At 38.0% G+C, this 25,364-nt stretch overlaps 1 protein-coding gene across 2 annotated transcripts in view; it reads right to left on the bottom strand.

Annotated features, from left to right (window-relative positions):
- The window catches only part of LOC114685168 (T-cell receptor-associated transmembrane adapter 1), a 34,559-nt gene extending 11,535 nt beyond the window's left edge, over positions 1–23,024 (bottom strand). Inside the window, exons 1-3 of one of the 2 annotated variants that reach the window (XM_028859784.2) lie at positions 22,601–23,024; positions 11,683–11,793; positions 4,590–4,626 (exon numbers count right to left, since the gene is read on the bottom strand). In XM_028859784.2, the coding sequence (XP_028715617.1) occupies positions 4,590–4,626; positions 11,683–11,793; positions 22,601–22,607 (155 nt within the window). In that variant the 5' untranslated portion in view covers positions 22,608–23,024. The remainder of the gene's footprint in view (positions 1–4,589; positions 4,627–11,682; positions 11,794–22,600) is intronic. The other variant, XM_028859785.2, reaches the window with a different exon arrangement.
- Positions 23,025–25,364: the final 2,340 nt, after the last annotated feature.

Here is a 25,364-nt window from a genome sequence, read left to right as displayed (position 1 = left end):
TACTTACAACTCAAGGACATTAAAATTAATTAATTCTTCTCAGCCTCCAAATTCTAGAATATAATACAGAGTTCCAACACCAAAACAAAAAGGTAGGATATTTCTACAAAACTAATCAAGTTGTTCTAAGGAGTTGGGGAGTTATCAGGCTAGGGAAAGAGCAGGCTTGGGGTGTATCAGAAGCTGATGTTGACAAATGTTAGCTTGATTTCCTTAAAAGGCATTTTTTTGACTAGGTAGAGACATAAGTTCAGGTTGCATTGGCATCTGAATGTTATCTACAACCACAAAGGAGGGTGAGATTACTTGGGGAATGAATACTGGTAGAAAAGCAGGTTGCTAGGGGAGCGCTGACACTCTGGGGTTTTAAGGATCAGGGGAAGGGACAAGGGGAAAGAAGCTACTAGAAAGGGGAGTGTCTTGGGGTTTGTTTGTTTGTTGTTGTCATTTGTTTGTTTTTGTTGTTTGTTCCTTCTGGTTTTTCAAGTTTCTTTGTGTAGCCCTGGCTGTCCTGGAACTTGCTCTGTAGACCAGGCTGGCTTCAAACTCAGAGATCCTATTGCCTCTGCCTTCCAATTGTTGAGATTAAAGGTGTGTGCCACTAGCCACCAGGCCAGGCTTAGTTAGGGTTTTATTGCTGTAAAGATACACCATGATCACAATAGCTATTATAAAAGAAAACATTTAATTGGGGCTGGCTTACAGTTTCAGAGGTTTAGTCCATTACCATCATGGCAGAACATGGTGGTGTGCAGACAGACATGGTGCTGGAAAAGGAACTGAGAGTTCTACCACAGACAACAGAAAGAGACTGCCACACTAGGCCTATCTGGAGCATAGAAGACCTTAAAGCCCACCCCCACAGTGACACACTTCCTCAAACAAGGCCACACCTACTCCAGTGAAGCCACACCCACTCCAAAGAGGCCACACCTCCTAATAGTGCCATTCTCTGTGGGTCAAGCATCTAAAACATGAGTCTATGGGGCAATACCTATTCAAACCACCACAGGAAGCAAAACCAAAGAGGTTTCTTGGTGACTCAGAGCCAGGGAAGTGAGCTTTTCAAATAGAAAGTGCCACAGTCCCCAGGGTTACAGATGGGCCAGCAAAACAAAATTAAGATTTGACCCTATAGAATTCAATGGTCACTTTGGCAAGAGCTGAGGCGGTGAATTAGAGCCAAGGAGAATGAAAAGGGGAATCCAGGATGATAGACCGTCTGGTCATTTCTGTCTAACTGAAGAGGCTTCAGTAATTTTAGCCCCACCTCAAAGAGATTGGTTTCTACTTGTTTTCTGTTGATAGTTTTACATTGTAGTGAGTGGAGGTCATGGTAATTTTGTTTTCCAGAGTCTCAAGGCCACCCTAACAAACGTGTTTTTAATCTTCAATCCACACAATCAAGTAGAGGGGAGTAGTTATATATTCAGAAGTCTGGGAATTAACGTACCTTTTGGAGGTAGTATCTGCATTGTATATTCAATTTTTGCATAAATGGGGATGTATTACAAAAGGCAATAGATATTTAAGGCATTTATTATCAGACAATAGATGATTAAATCTTTGAGGAGAAGATCTATGTCTTTCCATTTGGTCATTTTATTTTTGGAAGACTACCCTCCAGGTGACTTTGGAACATTCCTGTCACATTTGTAATGCTCAAGGATAACCAGAGTATGAAACAGAGGCTACAACATCATGGGATGAAGAAGAACTGACTGGAAAAGCCCAGGCTTCGCTTCAGTCTCCATAGAGACAGGAGTCTTAACAGCTTTAGTTGTCATTTTGCCTCTGGGGTATAAAAGCCAATGCTGGCTGATTTTTGATTTTGCTCACATACAGTGTAAGTAAGACACATGCAGATGAGATGCTGTGCCCCAGGCAGCATCCAGGCAGCATCTGTCCTAGCCTCTAGGAACCATTCATGATGAATGTGAGGTCTCTTTGTCCCTTACTGCACAATTGTAATGTATAAACTCTTTCCATGAAGCACCTGGTGTGTGTTAGAGTCTTCCTCACTAGACCTGGCAGGTAGGAAAGTGTAGCTCAAGACACAGTGGGTTGAAGTGTTTAAACTTCTCTACCTGATGATCGGCATGATGGTGATCTTTGCTTTCCTTCATTTGGAGGGAGTTTACTCTTTGGGAATCAGTGATCTTAGTTTATAATTTCCTAGTATAGTGCTTATTCTTTTTTTTCCTTTTATTTTATTTTACAATACCATTCAGTTCTACATATCAGCCATGGGTTACCCTGTTCTCCCCTGCCCACACTCTCCCCTTCCCCCCAGCCCACCCCCACTCCCACCTCCTCCAGGGCAAAGCCTCCCCCCGAGGACTGAGATCGACCTGGTAGATTCAGTCCAGGAAGGTCCAGTCCCTTCCTCCCAGACTGGGCCAAGCATCCCTGCATAAGCCCCAGGTTTCAAACAGCCAACTCTTGCAATGGGCACAGGACCCAGTACCACTGCCTAGTTGCCTCCCAAACTGATCAAACCAATCAACTGTCTCACCTATTCAGAGGGCCTGATCCAGTTGGGGGCCCCTCAGCCTTTGGTTCATAGTTCATGTGTTTCCATTCATTTGGCTATTTGTCCCTGTGCTGTATCCAACCTTGGTTTCAACAATTCTTGCTCATATAAATCCTCCTCTTTCTCGCTAATTATACTCCTGGAGCTCCACCCGGGGCCTAGCCGTGGATCTCTGCATCCAGATCCCTCAGTCGTTGGATGGGGTTTCTGGCACGACTATTAGGGAGTTTGGACATCCCATCACCAGAGTAGGTCAGTTCGGGCTGTCTCTTGACCATTGCCAGCATTCTATTGTGGGGGTATCTTTGTGGATTTCTGTGGTAGTGCTTATTCTTGAGGGATTATTTGCTAGATGAATGAATGTTACATAAGATTCAGCCTTATTCCCACATCTGTAGTACAGATAAAAGCCTATTTACATTGAGATGGGTATTATACCAATTTTTCTTTTCAACTCTTCTCATGCTGATACCAAAGAAAGGCTTTAGCTGAGCAATCAAACCTCAAGACTTCTGTTCTGTATCTTTTTTTATTTTGTTTTTTGGCTTTTGTATTTTGAGGGAGGCTCACTTCATGCAACCCAGACTAGCCAGAAACTCAGAATAGACTTTCCTGCCTCGCCTTCCTAGGGCTGGGAATACAGATTAGTGCCACCAGCACACCTGGCACGCTGTATCTTAATTACCCTTCAAACGTCAAGAATCAAGTTAATCAGAAAAGAGATGAGTGTTCTCATGTTTGTTGTTAGCAAGTCATTCTTGATGGCATGAAATTATCTCACACTAAAGATTCCAGTGTGAAGAGTAGTCACAAAAATCTGTATGCAGAGAATCTACCTGCAACCATAGCTTGTATCTGTAAGAGACATTTTTAAACAGAGCAGAAGCTGTTATAAAAAGCCCTTGTAGAGTCCAAGGGTTTGAAATTCTGTCCTATCCTGTCCTGTCCAGTTAGAAAGCTTGTCCAAAGAATACTCAGTCCACCATTTCAGAATTGAAGAATCCTGCAAGAAATACTCCTTGTTTGGATTTTCATTCCTACAATGAAATATCCAATATAAAATCATACAATTTGGGTTACAATATACTATCTAGAAAAATGAAATTTCTTTGCTATGATTCATTCCCTAGACTTTCTTTTAAAAATAAATTGTACAAACTGGGTATGGTGTGGCACATGTATTTAATCCCAGCACTCAAGAGGCAGAGGCAGGTGGATCTCTTTGAATCTGAAGCTAGCTTGGGCTAAATAGTGAGTTCCAGGACATCCAGAGAGACTCTTTCTCAAAAATAAAAATTAAAAATATATATTATACACTTTCTCTGTTACTAAGCCAGGAAGTAGTAAAGAGATGAAATTAAGTTTAAGTATTATTTTGCTGTATAAATTCATCACAGTTAACTATTGATTGAAATCATCCTTGCAAACAACATGCCACTAAGTGTATGTGTGTGTGTGTGTGTGTGTGTGTGTGTGTGTGTGTGTGCACGCGCGCGCGTGTGTTTTCTATTTGTTTTGTTTGCTTTTTGAAACAAAGGCCCTATATACCCCATGTTGACTTCAAAATTCACTATGTAGCCCAGGCTGGCCATAAACTTGTGTTCTTTTCAGTCTTGCCCTCTCCACTGCTGGTGTTACTGGCATGAACCATCATGCCTTGTGACTTATCTTAAGTCTTATGATGTTTTATGGACTTCCTTCTCTACATTCTGAAATGTCATATAATGCTATATAAAATTAGACTGTAATCTTAAAGTTTCATCTTAGTTATAATATAGATGTCTGTATCAGATATTAATGAGAGTTTTATCGATATCACGTTAGACTGTCATTTTTACTCTTCACTCAGCTCTTTGATTAGGTTGATATATTTATAACTGGATGATAATGTTATGGCTTCCAATTTTCAGATGAGAGTAAAGTAATTATAATTTACTTTTCGTTTTCTTTTAGATCATGTGGTAACATTTCTGAGGCAAAGCCACGTATTGCTATATAGCACTGTTACTTTCCTTATTAGTTGGAAATTATAATGCATTATTCAGTTTTAACATACCTTGGAATGTAGTCATCACAGTATCTGTACATTTTGTCTGAAAAATATTAAAAATATACAAATTAAAAGAAATGTTTACACATTTAAAAATATTTCATAAAGTCTTCTGAGGGGAGCTAAGCCTTGGTGTAAATTAACGAATCTGGTCAAGCCACAGCAGCTACTACTAATTAAACTGAGGACGATAGGATTTGGAGGTGATTTGGGAGTCTCCAAGGGGTCCCTGTGCTAATGTTTACTCCTCAGGATGACAGTATCACAGAGCACACTGGAACTTTTAAGAGTGGAATCTAAGGGAAAATCCTTTAATCACCCTGAATGTTGCTGCCAGAAGGGATTAATCATGTTCTCATGTGACTGCTTGGTAATTCTTGGAAGATAGTCATAAACAGGAGCAAAACTGGCTGCTCCTCTCTGTCTCCCGGCTGAAGACATGATCAGTTACTCTAACATGTACCCTTGCCGTTGCAATCTGATATGAGGTGACGTAGTCAAGGGGTAGAGCCTATGCTATAACTGTTCAGACTTTGAACTTTCTAGAACTGTAAGCTAAATAAAACATTTTTCTTTACAAAATTAACTGCCTTTGGTGTTTTGTGGTAGTAATATAGTGGATAGAGACATCTTCCTTTCTGAGCCCATCAAATTATGTCTGATATTTTGAGATGAAAACAAGACAGCTTGAGCATAGTATTAAACCAGATGCATGACTATTTTGTGCACAGAAAGCAATTAGGAAAATCTGAGACTTCTATGCCTATAACCCTCGTTGTTGACTGTTGTGAAACATGAACATAGTTTCTGCCTTTGAATCCCACTGACACTTCTGGGTTTTACTGTTACTTCTGTTTTTGGTTGTGTTGGTTCTAATAGACCTTTCTAACAACAACGATGACAATAATAATAATAATAATAATAATAATAATAATAGCTCATAATGAATCTTGAAGGTGGTACCTCAAAGACAAATAGCTTGTTAAATGCATCTGTTTATTTAAAAGAGATGGGTAAATATAGTTTTTGTGGAATGCTTTATGAAAGTAATAGATTCATACTAAATTATTGAAATTAATGGACTTAGAGATAGTCAAGGTACAGTTTTGATGCTTAATATCAACTTTATTTTAGAGATTTTATTGTTTCTTCATCAATGACTTATATACTAAACTAGAAAGATATATGTGATATGACATTTATCATATTTGAATAGAATAGCTATATATTTATATATTATATGTAATGTATAATATATGTTTATTATCATATATAAGCTAGAAGGATATATGCAATATTACATTTACCCTATTTGAATTTCCTACTACTAATGAGGCATAGAACAAAAATTGAACTTTTGTTGGAGTTATTCTATAAAAATAAGGACAGGTACCCCTCTCAGTTTCTAAATGGTCTTACAACTTTAATGTGTAGAAAACACTGTGACCCAGGAAAGCACTAGCAAGAACCATGTAAAATAACTGAGCCGTTCACCAAACAACTGGGAAAGATACTTTTAGGTGAACATGTGATAGTGTAGACTTTGTCTCCAGAGAGGATGCTGACTATTTCAGAACAATTAGCTGAAGTGTTTATGAAAGTGGTCACATTTGTGAAGGAAATGGACATGTTTCATGTCAGTGATGGGGAGGAGTTCTGAGGACACCCAAATGAGGGCTGTTCTTGCAGAACATGTCTTTTAAGCTGCCTCAGAACCCAAAATGATGGAAGTAATCCACTTAGGATGTCAGAAATATGATTGTTCTAGTCTTTAGTAAATGTCCTACCAAGAAACTTCATATAAAATATGAAGTTACTTTCAGCTGCTTTCTGATTAGTCTTTTGAACATGAATACTGATGAACCCTGGAGGGAGCCTAGAAAGGTCAAAAACGACACATCACAATAGTCCCGAGTTAATGAAAGTGTAGCAAAGTCAGAAAACATGAGAAAAAATAACTCATATCAATAAACACAAGGAGAAAACATGGTCAGAAAATCATAAAGTGGGAAAAAAGTATGACATAGCATGTATTTATTTCTATATTTAGAAAAAGGAACCACTGACACTCAGATCTCTAGGAACTTTAAGGTTTCCTTGGTGTTGTGCTTTAAAGGAGAAATGTCCCCCAAAGTCTTGGGCATTTGACTACTTGGTATCCAGCTGGTCACAATGTTTGAGGTGGTTGGGAGGTGCAGCATCGCTAGAGGAAGTATGTCACCAGGGATGGGCTTTGAGAGTTAAAAACCATTACCTACTTCCAGCTCTCTCTCTCTCTCTCTCTCTCTCTCTCTCTCTCTCTCTCTCTCTCTCTCTCTCTCTCTCTCTCTCTCTCTGCTTTGTGCCTGACTTTGAAGATGTAGGCTCTCAACTTCTTGCTTGGGCTACCATGACCCTGGCCTCCCACTATGACAGACTTGTATTCCTCTGGAACCATAAGCCTAATTCCTTTATTTAGAAGTTGTCTTGATAATGATGTTTTATCACAGCAACAGAAAAGTAACTAATGCACTTAGAATTTTAAGTACATCTATAAGAATATAAACTCTAGGATGATGTTTCATGGAACATATCCATGGTTGGGAATTAGCTAATATTGGATTGGGTGTCAGTTCTGTAGGGCACTTGTTATGTGACAGTATGAAAATTATTCAAAAGCTATGCTGATCAATTCATCTGTAGAACAGAATAGCAAAACCTAGACCAGCTTCTTGGAGTGGATATGGAAAATAATTAAAACAATGTCAGGGCATTTTATAAATGACAAAGCTACTTATCAATATCATGTGGTCTAAATCCATATTATATGAACCACAATTTGTGCTCATTGAATTGTAAAGTTTCTTCGTAAATGAGTTAACTGGAAATAGACTTATATTTTTCAGTTAATAAAGGGAAATATATAAGATAATTAAAGTTTGACTTTGAAGGAAATCTCTGAAATTTCACCATTACAGAGAGGATATTGCGGCCAGTTAAACATTTTTGCTTATAATAAAAATTTGAGAATAAAAATAAAGAATATTTTTTAAATTAAAAAAATAATGAATATTGGGCTATGTAGCTCCATCGGTAAAGTGCTTGGCTAGCACACACAAAGCTCTCAGGTGGATCCCCAGCACCGAATGAACTGGTCATGGTGGTGCCTGTCTCTTATCCCAGCATTTTGAAGATCAAAATAGGGGAAACAGAAGTTCAAGGTCATCTTCTACTACACAGTGAGTTTGACACCAGCCTGAGCACATGAATCTTATTCACAAAATTAAACTAAAACAAAAGAATGTCATTTAGTAATAAGAATAAGGAAAATTAGCTGTCTCACAAAATATTTTCTCAAACTGACAAATATTTTTTATAAAATAAAGACTTTTTGGTAAAAATAATTATAATATGAATTTTGGTGCCTAGAAAACATACTCGTGTAATGTTTGAAAGAGTAACTCTAGAATAGAGAAATATAGTTGAATGTTTTATCCCTAGAATAAAAAAGAAAATAAAACACTATAAAGTTCTGTGAGAAAAGTTGAATAAAAGCAACTATGAACAAGATATTATATAATAGCACAGGGTCCTTAAATAGGATGAAAGATGTGTGAAACAATACAAACTAACAAAAGAAAATAAATGAATATGGGATATTATACATCATACAACTGCAGAAGAAGCTCTGTGAAAGAAGACTTTAAAAGTCCAAGGACACTGCATGCTGCACTAGCCTTAAAAAAATAAATGTGTATTTGGATGCTAGCTAGCCCTCATTACTTGGGTAATTTTAGTTTTACAGTCCTTTCTAAGCAGGTTAACAGCCAATGATCTCTTGCTAAGCATGAAGGTGAGCAAGCTCAGGCTCCTGCAAAGACCTTCCCTGTCACAGAGGCTCAGAAGTTTTATTTATGAATAAATGGCATGATTTAAATGCTGCCTAGTCATCTCAGTGCTATGTGGCTGAATTGAAAACTGTGCTCTGCTACAGAGCAGCAAAGTGTGCAAGATCATGAGTGAGAAGAGCTGGGTGAGGTTCCCCCACCCTCCCCTGTGATAAAGATGCAAGGCTTGTGGTTGGTGTGTATGTGAGAGGCTGCAAGGCAAAGACACTTGCTTTTATGCTTCCCCTTTAGGGTGTCCACTCCTCTCTGCACACTCTGTTACAGCAAGAAACAGCAGGACATGGCTGGAACGCTAACACTGAATTCTTTCTTCTGATTCATTTCAGTCAAAAACATGCCACAGTCTAGTGAGAAGAAGAAATCTCTCAAATCAAAGAGAAAGAGTCGAAATAATATTCTTTGGCTGGGCAGTGGTGTTGCATGCCTTTAATCCCAGCACTCAGGAAGCAGAGGAAGGCGGATCTCTGTGAGCTCGAGGCCAGCCTGGTCTACAGAGTGAGATCCAGGAAAGGCACAAAGCTACACAGAGAAACCCTGTCTCAAAAACCTAATTATATATATAAAATATATATATTCTTTGGATTTAATAGAAGAAAAGACATTATCAGGAAAAGAAATGAATATACTCCTCCTAAAGATTTGGACAGCACATTGAATAAAAATAAAGATTTATGTTGGAAAGCAGAGAGAGGGCTCATTTTCAAAGCTTCTAGCTAGCTGCTACAGAAAGCATCAAGACAAGGCTTGTCATGTCTATCTGATTGAATATGTAGATATTACACTGTCGCTGGAAGGAGAGTTCCTTTTGTAAGCTATTTAATACACCCCCAAAGTTTCTTCACTGACTGTTGGCCAAGGAGGATTCATATCTTGCAAGTTTCTCAGCCACAAAGAGTAGCACAAAGATGCCGACATAAAAGTGACGGGAGGCAGCAAGAGCATTCCATTTACAGACCACGTGGGAGAAAGCTGGCTGATGTGACAAAAATCTCTTCTAACCTGCCTTGCCAAAGAAACAGAGCAAGCCTAAGTCTTCAGCGTTAGGAAGGAACTGAGCATTCGCAGAGACAATTCCAGCTGCCTGTAGTCTCGGGAACAGAAGGATAGTGTTATTTGTTCCTGTGATTTGGAAAAGATGGCAGGGTAGATAGCCACACTTGAGGAAAACTGTTGGGAAGGATTGGGCAGTCAGGGAGGTGAATGAGAGCAACTGGCACTTGTAGAGCCCTGGTGAAGCTTCTCTAAGGCTGATCATCTTACGTTTGCACATCAGTCACATTGGGTTCCTCCTAAGAAGTGTATATCAAATAAAATGACCTGAGATGCACTGATGTCTGGACCCAATCCCACTGAAGCCTCAAAACACTCACTGAAATGGAGTTGAAATGACTCGCGGGAGTGTAGCAGGGACCGCTAAAGCCCCCGATGTTGTTAACTTGTTAAATAATGTAAATATGGCGACAGGAGGTTAGCCTGGAGCTACAGAGTATCTACAGGGCACAGACATGGTTGGAGCGGCAAAGAGGCTGAGAAGCTGATGCCTACTGAAATAACGTACTAAAGTTAAATGAACTGATGTGGGCCACAGAAGGCCCTCGGTGATTACTGTGGGCGAAGTAATTACTGTGGGAAGAGGGCAAGAAGCGCCAGGTCCCCGAGGCTTGTGATGTGGACTATACCAGGTGCACAACCAACCTGCTGAGTCCCAGCGCTGTGCTAAGACACACGCAGGTTTTCTTTTTCTCACTAGACCCTGATGTTCTGAATGGTGTTTTCCATTTGCTGTCAAATGGAAACTGAGACTCAGAGAAGCTGCTACTTGCGCAAAATCTGACAGCTGAAACCTACAATCAGAGTGAATTTTAATTCCCATCAGATTTGATTTTCTTTAGGAGCTAGGCTGTTAAAAATCGAATGGCTGGCATTAAGCAAAAGAAAGACATCATACGCTTAATTTATTATTTCCTATTTTCAAAAATGTTTTTTCCACCGCAGTACTTTAAAAAAAAAAAATAGAGTCATTTGTGGTAAGGCTGAGACAATTATAGCTTGTATGCGGTTTTTTTTTTTTTTTAAATAAATCAAACCTGACATGCAAAACTAAATGCAAAGGGACTGCCTCTGTGTGTATGATGGAAAATGATCTGGATATGGACAAATAAAATCTAATGCGTGAAGCACCAAAAGTGAAAATTATAAAAAGCTATTCACGTTGAGATGTGAAAAACTAGTATATGTCCTCCTTGGCTACTCAGGCATGATTTTGATATTGGATTGCTATGTGACCTCAGCGACGTCACTCATTCTTAAGTACCTCTCAGTTTTTAAAATTTGCATGACGATGACTTCTCCATACATTATCAACACTTAGGAAGCTTCTGAGTGGATCAAGGACATGCTCTACAATTCGATCAGCATTTACATTCGCTTCATGCAGGTTTTCTTAGACATATGTGCTCTGTTTAACTCCACTTTGATAACTTAGTTTTAGCTCTTTTCGTGAGTTTGGAAAAAGCACTTTTTTTAAAAAAAAAAAATCTTTCCCGACTACTTACAGCTTTACCTGAAGTTTCTCTGTCCTTCAAATATTAAAGCACCTCCCAGAAATGGTTGCACTTTGGTTCTATTGCGCAATGATCCATGTATTCAGTGTACATGGGCCAGGTGCCCACTGTGCACATGATGCCATTTTATCTATGGCATGTGTAGATCAAAGCCACCCGGCTAAAACAGACAAAGCTAAGAGTGGGAGTGACAGATCCACTGACCTGTTCCAGACCTGCTGTGTCCTAACGGGCCCAGGTTCAGTCTGTGGCTTTTCCAGTCAGGGCTGAGTCCCGTGGCCAGAGCCTGAGGGGACCGAACAACTTCAGTCCAGCCTTGGGGAGCAACTCTTTACCTTTGTCACTGTCTCAAAAGATCTCCAGTTCCCGATTTGTTCATTTAGAAAAACCTGCTTACCAGACTAATTCCTTCCAGCTGTCACTCCTGAGACAGAGAGAAAGCTAAGTTTGGGAGCTTCTTCTCACATCTCTAATGTTATTTCATCCTTAAAGAGATCCCTCCGGGTGAAAACAGTACCACATGGATTTCCCATGGTTACAATACACGATTAATGACATTTCATAACAGTATCTACTCCGGAGTTTGCCAGTGGTGATAGAGTCTGCGTTCGAGCAGGTACCATAGAACAGTTTTCCAGAAGGTCTTACCTTGTTGCTGCTTTTCTACATAATGGGAAATATTGAAGATTAACGATATAACCAGAGCCAAACCAAAGAAGGCTAGAAGTCCCCAGAGCAAAAAGGGGCAGCCGGAGATTCCTGGAAACAAAAGTAGATATGTCTGTGATACAGCAGCTTACCACACATATGTTTTACTTTAGCAGATGCTGCAATTCAAACCACTGTGTTCAGCTGAGAGTCGCAGTTCACACTGGTGAGTGTGGCAATTCATGCTAGTGAGTGCGGCACTTGAGACGCTAAGGTATTAGAATGGCTAGGAGTCTGGGCGAGCCTGGTCTTCAAAGTAAGCGTTTGTCTCAAAATTAATTAATTAATTTCCTCTACTTGTAATGAATGACAAATCTGCCAGAAGATTAATAAACATTGACAATCGGATATTTGCAGATTTCCAAGTGTTGATAAGTCTCTGGATTCAGAGTGGTTAAAGCAAGATTTTCATATTTTTAGTGCTAATAAAATGAAAGATAAATTTGGCTACTAAAGGGTGACAAGTACTGACTGATTATAAGAATTCAATTAAAAAAAATCAAGATTACCTTGATCACTCCATGAATCTTCATTTCATAGATTCTTCCCAGACTTTATTCTATAGGCTAAAATTTTATTTCTCTCTCTCTGTGTGTGTGTGTGTGTGTGTGTGTGTGTGTGTGTGTGTGTGTGTTTCTTCTTCAGGAAATCACTTGGTTCTTTCATCAGTCCTGGAACTGCAACACTTTAGATATTGGGATGAAGCAGCAATTCTGCAATCATTGTAGCACAGTTTTATTAGCATGGGCCACAAGGACCTTTCCTGATGACTGAGTGTCCTATTAATGGACAGGGGAGAGTTCACTGCTATGAAGGACTCTCTTTTCATTTTATTTCTGAGAGGTAAAAAGATGTAAGTTGGTTATTGCTAGTTGATTACCCCAGATGATTTATTGTTACCTCCACAGATTGATGAGCAACTGTGAACATAACAGACCACAGTTGGTATATCTTGGTAGTCATGCCAACACGACCCATGTCATACACTGATCTCAGAAGAGTAACTTCTAAATCTCTGTTATCAAACCAGTATAAATTTGATAACTCCCTTATGCCAGAGTCTATACCTGATACTAAAGAATCAAAAATTTAAAACAAACAAAAAAAAAAAAAAAAAAACTAACGCCAACCAACAGAGGCCTTGCCTTCATGAAACTCCTTTGTGGGGAACATAGATGTTGCACATGTCATTAGAACTGCAAGCTATAAGTAGCTTGCAAGTAAAAGTAGCTGTAAGAGAGACCACAGTCCTTCTGCATCCCTACTCACTCACTATGAAACCAAGTCAGAGACCAAGTTAGAACCTCTTAGGAAATTAAAATATCACTTTGATAAATACAATAAACAGAGTGTTAAAAACTTCACAGAGGAGAAAATTGTTTTGTTTCCCTTGCCCTGTCTTTAAGCACTAAATGAGAATACTGGGTGTCCATGAAAACATCTTCGTGCTTCTCTACTGTTTTCTGTATCTCAAATATGATGTTTGGATTGGGACTGCTTTACTCACTTCTTGTTGTTTAGTTGCCCTCCAATGTTCCTGTGTTCAAGTGGGCATCACTGATTTTTAAATAAACATGCTCAGGCATATAAATAATTAGTTGTACTACATATGTATTTATGATATAGACATGCACATTCATATATACATATAATTTACATGTCATTTATTTGTATGTGTGTGAATGTGGTGTATGTGCATGAATGTGTGGGTGGGCACATGAAGACCAGAGGGTGTGTTGGGTTTCTCACTTTATTACTCTTTGTTCCTTTTAGGCAGGGTTTCTCACTGAACTTTGAGCTAGGCTGGCAGTCAACAAGCTCCAATAATCTTCCTGTTTCAACAATGCTGGCTTTACAGACTCACATGAGGCCACACTCAATGATTTGGTTGTTTTGCTCCTTAAATATGGATGATAGGATCAAAGCTCACGTCTTCCTGTTTGTACTCTTGCCCATTGAGCCACCCCTGAACACTATATATTCACACATATATTGTTCCAATTAAACTAATTTGAGCTTCATTTAAAGCCAGAAATATTTGTCTACTTATTACTTGCTATTTAATTTAATTCTGTTATTATTCCTATATCTTCAGGACACCATAAACAATTGAGAATAGGGCTATTTTTGACTTCCTTATGTGACAACATATAATGTGTTCTTTATAAAATAATTTTCAAGGGTTAATTAAAAAATGGAAAAATAATTGATAATGATAATGAAATATGTGGGATTTTTTTCTTTAAGGGAATACTTGTTTCATAAAATGTAAAAACAATGGAAGCCTTAGTAATGTTTTCCCTGTGCAATAATGTTACTAAAAACAACCAAATTTTATTAAGAGGCAGCAACCGATGTATTCCTCATGAACAAAACTCTACCAAGTATTTATGAGCATTCTATAATATAGTAACTACTATGTCAAATCTACCTAGAAATTCTGCATGTCACTGATATTTTATATATACACAAAACAGTTTATTTGATTACCTGCTTGCTTTTGTTTGTTTGAAACATTCTTGTGTAACTCAGGCTGGCCTTGAACTCACTAGTGCTGGGATTATAAGAATATGCTACCATGCTCAGCATTTATTGATTTCTGTATAGTTAACTGCTTGAAAAATAAAACCGTAAGAAGCCTAGGAATATTAGTAAAGTATAACCTGCTAAAACTACATACCTTTCATGCTTTTAGGTTAAAAATTGTGAAGATGAATGGCCAGATGAAACAGTAAATAATATTGAGACTGGAGAGATTGCTCAGTGGGTAAAGGTGTTTGGGGCCAAACCTCACCATCTTGAGAAAGATCCCTGGAGCCCACATGGTGGAAGAAGAGAGCCACCTCCTGCAAGACGTCTTCTGACCTCCATACACAAATAAATAAATAAATACAATTTTTACAAAAGTTTTTAATGTATATATAATGTGAAGGACTTTCTTACTTATATCCAAGGTTTACAATCACAATACACTGTCTTCACTGACCGGCTTGGCTCTTTTTCTACATGCACAGTTGACAGCAGCTTCTCATTTATTGCTGCTTCAGTTGATCACACCACATCACTCAACACTCCTTTGCAGAATCACCATCTTACCATCTAATCTCATATGCTCCCCTCCCTGAAGAACTCTGGATAAAGTTGGTGAAGGCTTTTTTCCACCCATGGACATGTATTCATGTTGTATATATGTGAATAGATGAATATGCTGGTGTACTTGCCAATGTGGAGGACATGATGGTCAGAGGTTGACTTTGGCTGTTTTTCTCTTGCTTGTCACATTAATTTTTTTTTTTTTGAGACAGGGTCTCTCAGTGAACCTGGATGTCACTGTTTCAGTTAAATTGGCTTACCAGCAAGCCTCTGGGTTCTGTCTCTCTCTGCCATACAGTACTGAGGTTATAGACAAATGCCACCACACCCAACTTTTACATGAGTTTTGGGGATCCTAACTCAGGTCCTCATTCATGAACAGCAAGTACTTTACCTTCTGAGCCACCTCCCCAGCTCCAGGTTTTTCTTGTTAAATGTTCTCCACAGCCTATGACATCACTTAATTCCTTATCATAAACTCTTTCCACAAAATGCTACACCAGATTTCCTGCTTATCTTTTGGGGTTTAACTGCTGCCATCTCTCCATCATATACCATTTTCCAATCACTATGAAGTACTTGTAGTCATCAATAGATACCATACCTCATTATGTTCTTATGTCTCTGTTAATTGTCCTTTGCCTGAAATGCCTTTCTCCTTAGATTAACTCAAAACCAAATAGACATTCTTCTTTCTGAGACTTTCCTTCATCTCTTTACACTTCAACAAGCATTCTGTTAATCATTTGTGTACCAACTTCACTACTAATCTAAAGTGTGAACCTTCTAAGGGCCAGACACTGTCTTATTTATCTTTGTCTTTATACTTTAATTTCCCCATCTGTAAAAGGAAAGTAATAATAATGTTTATTGTTGTGAATTGGGTGAGTTTTTCAAAACAGTGTGACTAACTATTAAAATGCTCAATAAATGTTAGCTGTTGATATTAGTATTATCTTTGTTACATTATCTTCTCACTCCTGGTAAGGATGTTATTATTTCTGTAACAAATTCAGGAGATTGACATTTCTCACTAACCACTATCAGATCACTCAATAACTGTAAAATTGAATGAAGAGTGATTAATATAATATCTGAGAGCCAAAAGAAAGGTTCTGGCCAAGTGTGAAGTTCAGACACATCCATAACTGAGGACGGCATGCCACAGATTCTGTTCCACTTATCTCTAACTTGGCTGAGGAGGAGACCCAACCTCCCATCACCTGGGAAACAGACCTCTGTGCAAGAGACAGTGATGCATGAGGCCACTGCAGCTTTGGTAAAAGTGTGCATCAACAATGCCCAGAACTAAAGACATCTGTCTGCTCTGAGTCCAGAATTACCAAGAAATGTGGTGGTTATTCATTTGTTTCTCAGAAAACTTGAAATAAGCAGTTAGTGATAGCTAGCCATCTGATTAAACTCAGAGGTGTGTCCACTATAAATATAAAAGCTGTCTTCCTTTGGGAGTTCGATTGATGTCTGAAAATGTCTGGGAAGGAGAATTTGAAAACGATTACAAGTGGAGCTAGGCTATGAAGCCAGCTGCCAGGCCAGAAAAGGTATACTTGCACAAGGCCAAGATCTTAAGTCTTGAAGAGTTCACTGTGAGTGAAAATGACCTCCTGGTGGGCAACATAATAATGCTAAGAAGCCTGTCATGAGGATTTGCTCTCTCTGCTCTTCTCTTTTCAGCATTTGAACCTAAAAACCTAAAATGTTTATTTTCCTTAAGTTTGTACCATCCTACAAAAAAAAAAACAGATGTTTTCCTATGTGTTCATAGTATAATTCTTCCTTCAGGCACTTCACCAAGCAGCTAAGCTGACTGGTTATTCCCAAAGAAAGAATAATCAGTACAATCCAAATTACTTTTTGACAAATATCCATCGTTTTGAAAACTTTGTTCCTCACAGCTACTTAGGATAGTAAAAATTATGCAGTATGCTATAATTTACTATTAATTCCCTTAGTTCACATCTTACAATTAAGTTATTGTAAACTTGACCCAAATATTGCACTGTCTAAAAGTAAACATTTAATGGATACATCGATAATTTACTTTTGATGAAACTGAACTTTAGAATAATCTAACCTAGAAGTCATGCACTGGATCTCTAAGGGGGGTTGGAATCTTGATCATGCATCAGCCCAAGGAATGTAGAATTGATTTTGGAAATTAAATTTGACACTATCTAAATGAAAATAGCTGGGATTGTTCATAGGTAGAGAAAGAACAGGCTCGGATAACTTTCTACTCCCTAGTAGGTACCAATTCTTAAGAGAATGTGAAGGCATTGTCCATCTGACAAACCATTAAAGTGTACAAACAGAGAGCTGAAGTTCAGGTTGTAGTCAGTAAATAAAATTTAGAATTCTCCATTGCTCTTTTTATGTTGGTCTGTTTTCCGTATGTTCTGCCCTGTTATCAGGACAAAAGAAAACAGGTTTAAAGAAAAAGCAATAGTCATATGAAACTCATCACTAAATTTATTAATTATAAAAATACTACAGAACAGTTTGTTTGAGGTATCTAAAATATAATGATCTCAAGAATAGTCCACTCTTACAGTCCAGCTGAATATTGCCTGTCACTGAACTTCCTTCCAGCCTTTCTTGGACAAATTTCTAGAACCTTATAATAGTCACTTTGATGACATGTGTCCTTTAAGCCTTAATTTTTCCTCTAACCTGACTTACGTGGTGACTTTTCATCCTACTATATATCTCTGACACTGCTCTGTCTGTGGAGTAACAGTTACAGAAAATAATAATGAATCTCTGGCACTCACCATTTTTGGAAGCTTGCTAAAATTAATTTTTCTACTTAGTAGTTTTTTTTTTTCATTTCCCCCAATTTCTAATTTTGTATACAGTCAATAAATTGCTGTACTTGGAATAAATATAAAAAGTCATAGTTCAAAGAAGTAAACAGAAAGCACTTACTTTTTAATTGCACTAAAAATAGTTATAAATCATTCTATCATTTGGGCAAAATTTTATTTCAAATGGAAGTTGCACTTTATCCTTTCCAATCAAAAGGAGAAGTGAAATAGTTATATTAATTCATTAATTGCTACAGGAACATAATTTTTTTTCTCTCAGCTACAAATAAACAACTAAAATACCAATACCATTTTATGCTAAAAGCTAAAATTCTGACAGCATTCATGGACTATGTCAGTGGTACAGGGTAAGAACTTGGGCCACACTACACAACCCCTTGGGGATGTGTTTCATTGTTTACAAAAGAGCAAATTTGTTTTTCATGAGCAAATCTAAACTTCGACAACACACTTTAAATTGCAATATATTGGGAGAGGTTTTGACTTGTTAGGGAGAGTCAATTTAACACTGGATCCAGTTTCTCTCTGACTTTAGACTCCATGTTTCTATTTTTCAGAAACTTCTTCCTCAGTAATAAGATCTGAGTTTTAAAGGGGAAGGTTTTTATTTAGAAGTTTTGTACTTTGTGACACTCTTAACATCTTTTGCATTTTCTTGATGGTCAGCAATGCTTACCCTCACATTGAAAAATAAAATACATACATGAAAAGAGCAAAGATTGGGTGATTAAATGGAAGAACTTCTCTAACACACACACACACACACACACACACACACACACACACACACACAACTATGGCTTCCCCCTCCAGTAATTCTCTGTTTGCAATGCAAATATCTCCTTATCCCTCAGAGTCTCTGTGAGTGCAGAGTGCATCCTATTGTGCTCAACATCTATTCAACAAGAGCAAGTTTAAGTAGCATTTTAAATTAATTGTACCTTCATGTATATGGTTTTTCTTGACTTAAAAGCAATTCATATACAATATGAATTTGGGTATTTACATCATTAGGAAGCCAAAGGGTTTAGGAAATCATTTGTGAGGCTATGGCAGACAGAAAAGTCGTATGTGAATTTCTATCTAGTTTTCAGCCACCAATGACTAGTACCAGTGGATTTGATTGTAAGAGCTCTGACTCCCTTAAAGTCAACAGGTATTGGCAGGCACTGTATATGGAGTTCATAATTGCATGAGTTATGGAAGGAGACCTGACTAAGCAAATGTAATGCTTCTCTATTAGCAGATTTTATTAATGCAGAAACTTTCACTTAAACAATTAACGGTAGAAAGAAGTAAACATAGTGCTTTACATATTTCAGACTTCAGACTATCTTTAACTAGGACAAGTATATGGATTTACCACATTTAGCCATCTGCTCTTAGTTCCTTTGTTTGACTTATAAAGTCTATTAGAGCAAAGGACATCCTTTATGCATTACACAAATATTCATATTTATTTGAAGCACTGAAATGTTCTGAAAGAAAATTGAATTGATGTTACAATTCCCATGTGTCTATTAATGACACTTTTTTTTCAGTGTGCTGATGGTTGTGTTGAACACAGCATATTTTTGATTTGGGGGTTATATAGCACGTTATCACCATGTCTATATTCCAAACCTCCACCACCTAGGCCCATCATCACCAATAAAAAGCATGAGAATCATAGATGTTAGTATCAGGGGAGCTCTCCCATCAGCTCTAGGTTTCCAAGTAAATAACTTGTTTCTAATGCAAAATTTGAAACTCACAAACTTCAAAATGAATTCCTGCCATGAACAGAGGGTATCTGAGATGTAAATGGTATAGCTCACAGAGTGGTGGGGGAGAAGCGAAATAGCAACACAACTTTTGATATGTCTATTTTTCACACGGCATGAGAATGAGAACAAGACTAGTCCTCTGGAAGTTATGTAACTTCCTTCTTGAAAATCAGTGATCCTCAGTTAGCCTGCTGTCAATCTGGAGCTTCCAACTTCATCTTTGTGGCATCAAGCCCACCTCTTTCTAAAGCATCTGGATTCCTCTTAGATTTTATTTAAGTTAACTGGAAGAAAAAAAAATGTACATAGGCCTGTGAGGTAGATGGCAGATTTTAAGAGACCATGCTGCAGATTTCTCCGATGCTAAATTCCTTTGTTGCTTTTAAAACTAACCTTTATATGAGATTGGTAAATGTCACAAATGCTGTTGGGGTTGAGGTGCTGCCCAAATCCCCTCTGTAGACAAGCTGCTGCTCATCCACGCTTAGTTACTTCATCTTGTACACACACTCTGTCTTTTGTTAGAGAAGCAATCTGGAAAGACTATGGACATAAGCATGGGTATGTGGAATCTTCCAACCCACAAACACTAGAGTTAAATGTTTGCAAAGGCCTGTGCTATTTTCTTTAAATTAAGGAATGCTGTGATAATTAAATAAAATTTAAAATGTGTAAGAATTTGTGTAATAATGATATGTTACTATGAACTTGTGAGCATATGTGTTTCATGCCTATGGCCTTTAAGTGTTGGCGTGTTTTTTTCCTTTGATTAGCTTGTCTTAAATTTACTGACAAATATTACTGAAGTTACATGGGAAACACTGTCTCCGGATCTTTAAAAGAATGCCTGGGTTTAAGAGGCTATTCATAATTAGCTAACCCTAGTCTCTTAGAGTGTCACTTTGCCCAGAAATGTAAGTAAAATTCCAGTGAGCAAAGACAGTGAGAACTCCATAAAGCAAACAACACAAACAAACAGTGTTAAGTAAACGATGAACCATTATTCATTAAATGATGGGCCAAAGGAACAGATTTCTCCATTTGATCTGGTTAATTTTATGTGAATAGGGAAGCATGGCCTTAGTTATTAGATCAGTATGTTTATTTCATCTATTTAAAAAATGGAAAATGTTGTTACCAGATTCCCTTGGTTCATATTAAATTTTGCATGGTGGAGATCATTTTGACTTTTAAGATCTAGGAAGCTTTAATCACAAACACTTTCATCTCCATTTTGGGGAGGCCTCATTGACAATGACAGCATCCCTGCCCTGTGCTCAAGTGCAGAGCTGTGAAGTGGATGGAGAAAACTTACCATTATCTCTTCTCATTGAGAATTGGTAAGTTCCAGAGAGAGTTGAACATCACATTCATTGTCTTTGACCTTCCCCTTCCCAAGCTCCTGTCAGCAGCATGGGCAGAGAACTGCTGTGTCTGTTTCTTTACATGACCCTAGCAAAATTAGAACTAGTCCCTTTATTTTTGTTCTCCTGTGAACCAGGAAAGAGAAGGCATATATGAATGTTGTATGTTAAGTTACACTCCTGTGCCTTACCCAGACAAATGATTTTTTAAAATCCTTCAAACAAAATTCTGAGAAGTGAACTCTCAGAAATTATAATATGTGATATCTTTGCTCTATTACTGCCCAATAAGTATTGATATTAAATGTGCCAACAGCATAACAATTAGGCATAAGATACGGTCAGAAAGGTACAAACCACAGAGTTACAAACAGCTTAAAAATCTGTGCAGAATGTTTGGTGTCCAAGCTGATTGTAACCAAAGTGATACGTATTAAGCAGTGGACTAGTACATTGTGCTCACGAAGATTGTCAAATGAGATCAACCATTAAAAGTAAGCATTCTAGAATGGGAGGGAATTGCCATCAGCCTTGGAGAAGCAATTTAGCAACAATGAAACTCAAAATATCCATAACATCTTATTCAGTAATTTTGATTCTAGATATAATTTCTGAAAAATAACCCTCAATACGTGAAAGCCTTAGAGTTGTTCATTTTCCTGCCATTTAAAATACACATACAAAAAAAAAAACTGGATACAACAGAAGTGTCTAACAATAGATGAATGAATGGACAAATTCTAATTAGTGCACTGGATATCATTCTGTGCATCTATTTAACATGACGAGGCAGGTGCTATAATGAAGAAGGAAATGGGTATGTTACAGAGCTGGTAGCAAAGCTGAGTTTATGATTTAATGCATGTTATTATTCCAGTTATAAAAGGCAAACTGTGTGCAATGCACAGGAGTAAAACTTAGAAGGAAATTCAAGTTAACGTTTTGCATTTTAAAGTAATTAAATGTCAGCTTGTAAGATAATTTTTCTGCTGGGTGGTGGTGGTACATGCCTTTTATCCGAGCACCTGGGAGGAAGAGGCAGAGGCAATCAGATCTCTGTGAATTTGAGGCCAGCCTGGTCTACAGAATTCCAGGACAGTCAGAGCTACACAGAGAAACCCTGTCTTGAGAACAAACACAAACAAACAAACAAAGGGTTTTCTGTTTCACAGTGCTCTTTCTTTAAATAATACACATTTTTTTTCTGTTGTAAAAACATTTGTTAAAAAAGTGAAGAGAACATCAGGAATGTGGAAGGAAGGAATGATGGGCTTGGATTCGTAGCAGGGAAATCATCTGAGATCCCATCACAATCTATCTCATGAGTTTTTCATCTCCATGATTATTGGCAATTCTACTGATCCCTCAGGGGAAACTATAATGCCTAATTGCTAGACAGTTACAATCAATTATTCCTATCCCATTTTCTGTCTACACCAACCAAGGAGAAATATGCAAAGTCAAAAAAAGATTCTGTAAAAACAACAAACTTTCAAATGGCACAGTTACTAGTGAACATTCATCAATAGCCGTGATAACTGTGTTTATAGAAAACGCTGCCTAAGTTTTTTTTTTTTTTCCTTTCAGGAGCAAATAATCAATATACTATGAATGCAATTCAAACCACTTTCCAGTCATACAAAACATCATTGTACATTTTTTAAAACGCCATGTTAACCAACTTACTTTCCCACAAGTAAATATCTCTTTGTTAAGACTTAGAAATTAGTAAATAAACTGTTAGTCGTAGGAATGAAAAAAAAAAAAAGGACTTCAGAATGCCACCCACCTGACATGGTTCTTTTCAGAAGCACCTGTGTGCAGCCATGAAACAGAAGGACAGACTGCAAATTCTCCTACCAGCTTTTTTTTCTAAACGCCGTTGCTCTGTTATGTTAGAAACAGCATAGCGCCGACATATATCTTTATCAGCACTCGGGTTTTTTTTCTCCTCTCCTCTGTTTCTTCAACTCTTTTGTGTGTACTTTGTTCAGTTATAAACAGGAAATGTGGTGAGAGAGGCTTCAAGAGTTTAGGTTGAACCGAGTCGACTTAAATAGTGGTGGAACGTGGGAAGAAAAATCTGCTGTGCTTCTGTATGCCGAGAGCTGAATTTTTATCGCTACCTGATTTAAAAATAAAGTCTGCCTTAAATAAAGAATGAAAGCAAGGTGTTAATGAATCAAGGAGAAATACACCATATCCCTTGAGGAAATCCAGGAGTCTCCTCACCTCTGAGTTCACATGAAAATCAAAGGAAATCTACTGAACTGGTGGGCCAATAGTAAGCAAGCCCCGGTGTGTGTTCAGCGGCTCGCTCTGTCCTTTGAGACCCAATGAAGAGAGGAGAATGAACATTCTGAGTGCTTAGTGAGTAATACATGCCTGTCAGATGGACATCATCCTACCAGGGGGCCAGGGGCCTGCCTTGGTCCCACCAGCCATCACGGTAGCCAGCATGAGTCGCTCTGTATAAGCCCGACTCACCAGCAAGCTTTACCACTATCCCTGCATCAGCACCGGCATTTCTTAAACATCTGTATCTAAGGGTGTTATGCAGCAGTATTTCAACGCATTGGGGGGTAACCATGAACCCCAGAGAATCACGATTTTTGGCACGGTGCAGCCCTGGATATATATATATATATATATATATATATATATATATATATACACTTATATATATGTGTTGTATATATATATATAATTGTTAGTGTAGACACATGGAAAGATTTTTATCTAACATGGCTTCTTCAGCTTTAAAACGTAATGTAATTAACATATGCACATATTTATGGGATATGGTGTAATTCTGCACATGCATGCAATGCATAATGATAAAATCCAGGTAATTAGCTTTCATCTCTCTTAACATTTACTATTTCTGTGTATTGGAAAGTGACTTGTTGAGATATGTTTAAATACATCATAAATTGTTAGAGAGTGTATTCATGCTGCTGTGATATAGAACACAAATTAACTTCTGCTCTCTAAATGCATCTTGCTTCTTATTATTTGGCTATACTCTGTCTCCTTTCCTTCCCCTTCCTGGCCTCCAGTAACCACTAACCTCTATTTCTGTGAACTCTATTTATACCTTCTATGAATGAGGGGAAATATGTGTATTTGTCTTTCTGGGACTGAATTATTTAAATTAGTGTGTTACCTTCCAATCCAATCTGTGTTGTCATAAAAGACAGTATTTCATTCTCTTTATCAAAAGTAAAACTATTTTGTCCACATACAGCATGTTCTTTCGCTTTTAACCACCGAGATAACATTCAGTTTAGTACATGCCACATTCCCATATGCTCTCAGTTGTTTGTGGACTCATTGGTGGATTCCATATTCTTGGTAATATGAATATAGGTTCTCTGGATGATGTTTAAAGAAATTCATACATACAAGATGGAATTAGCCTAATTAACCATTACAGCTTCAGAACCTAGAATTGCGCTTGACCCATTAGGTTTCAGTAAATATTATCATGCTGTTGAAACACATAACACAATGGATGGGGTCTTCTGCAGCATCTTTGCACCTCTATAGACAAGAACTATGTAGGAACCCAGGTGCTGTGCTCATGGCTCTTGCTTCTTTAGATGGAGCTGGCTAAATACTCAGAGACCTTTTTTTTCACTTCCTTCCTGCCAGAATACTTATTGTGAATAATTGAACCAGTCTGTAAAACTGAAAAACACTAAAAGATTCTCTAATCTAACCCTTAGAAGCATTTTAAAACCATGTTCTAGAGCTGACAAGATGGCTGCGTGGATAGAAGTGCTTGTCCCACAAGTCTGCCTATCTGAATTGCCCACCGAGAACCCACAATGGAAGGAGAACTTACACTCAATATTTGTCCCCTGACCCACCGCCCCCCACACACACACCACACCTGCCACAGTGCACAAAAACACACACGTAATAACAATAATAAATCACTTTTAATGTTTTACAGAATACTTGGCTTTAAGAAGCTCTTAGAAAACAATATTCCTAAACAAATGTATCGAGGAAAAATATCTTAATTTTGCCTGTATGGGTGCATATTAGTATATTGAATCTAGACAAGTTTTGCAAAAAAGGGAAACCGGCTAATCTCGTCTTCAGAGTCCTTCTCAGATGTGTTCGGCCAGAGCACTGTTTCTTCATCAGCTACCGTCAGGATGGCAGGTTCCATGGAGCAGATCTGAGTGCCCACAGAACACTGCTTCAGGAAAATAATAGTATTTGGTTCATGTAGAGTTCCAAAAACAATGAAGAGTTAGAAGGATTCATTCAGAGGGAACACTGGGATGGAGATGAGGCAGCTGAAGGACCGAATCCCAGACATTTACACTGACATAGATTCCTGGAACATCAGTTCAAAAGGAAAGGATGCCATTGTGGGATGGCCTTGAGGGGTTGGTCATTCAGGAAGATAACTGACCATGGATCCAAGCAGGAACCCCACAGGTTAACCAAACAAGCAACTGTAATGTGATTCATACAGGTGACATTGGGAAAAGGTCTCAGAGCTGAGAACTTGGGGTGCAAAACACATCTTTAGCAGA

The sequence above is a fragment of the Peromyscus leucopus genome, chromosome 12, assembly GCF_004664715.2.
Source record: "Peromyscus leucopus breed LL Stock chromosome 12, UCI_PerLeu_2.1, whole genome shotgun sequence".
In the NCBI taxonomy this organism is placed as follows: Eukaryota; Metazoa; Chordata; class Mammalia; order Rodentia; family Cricetidae; genus Peromyscus; species Peromyscus leucopus.
This window is presented reverse-complemented; position numbering and strand designations above follow the sequence as displayed.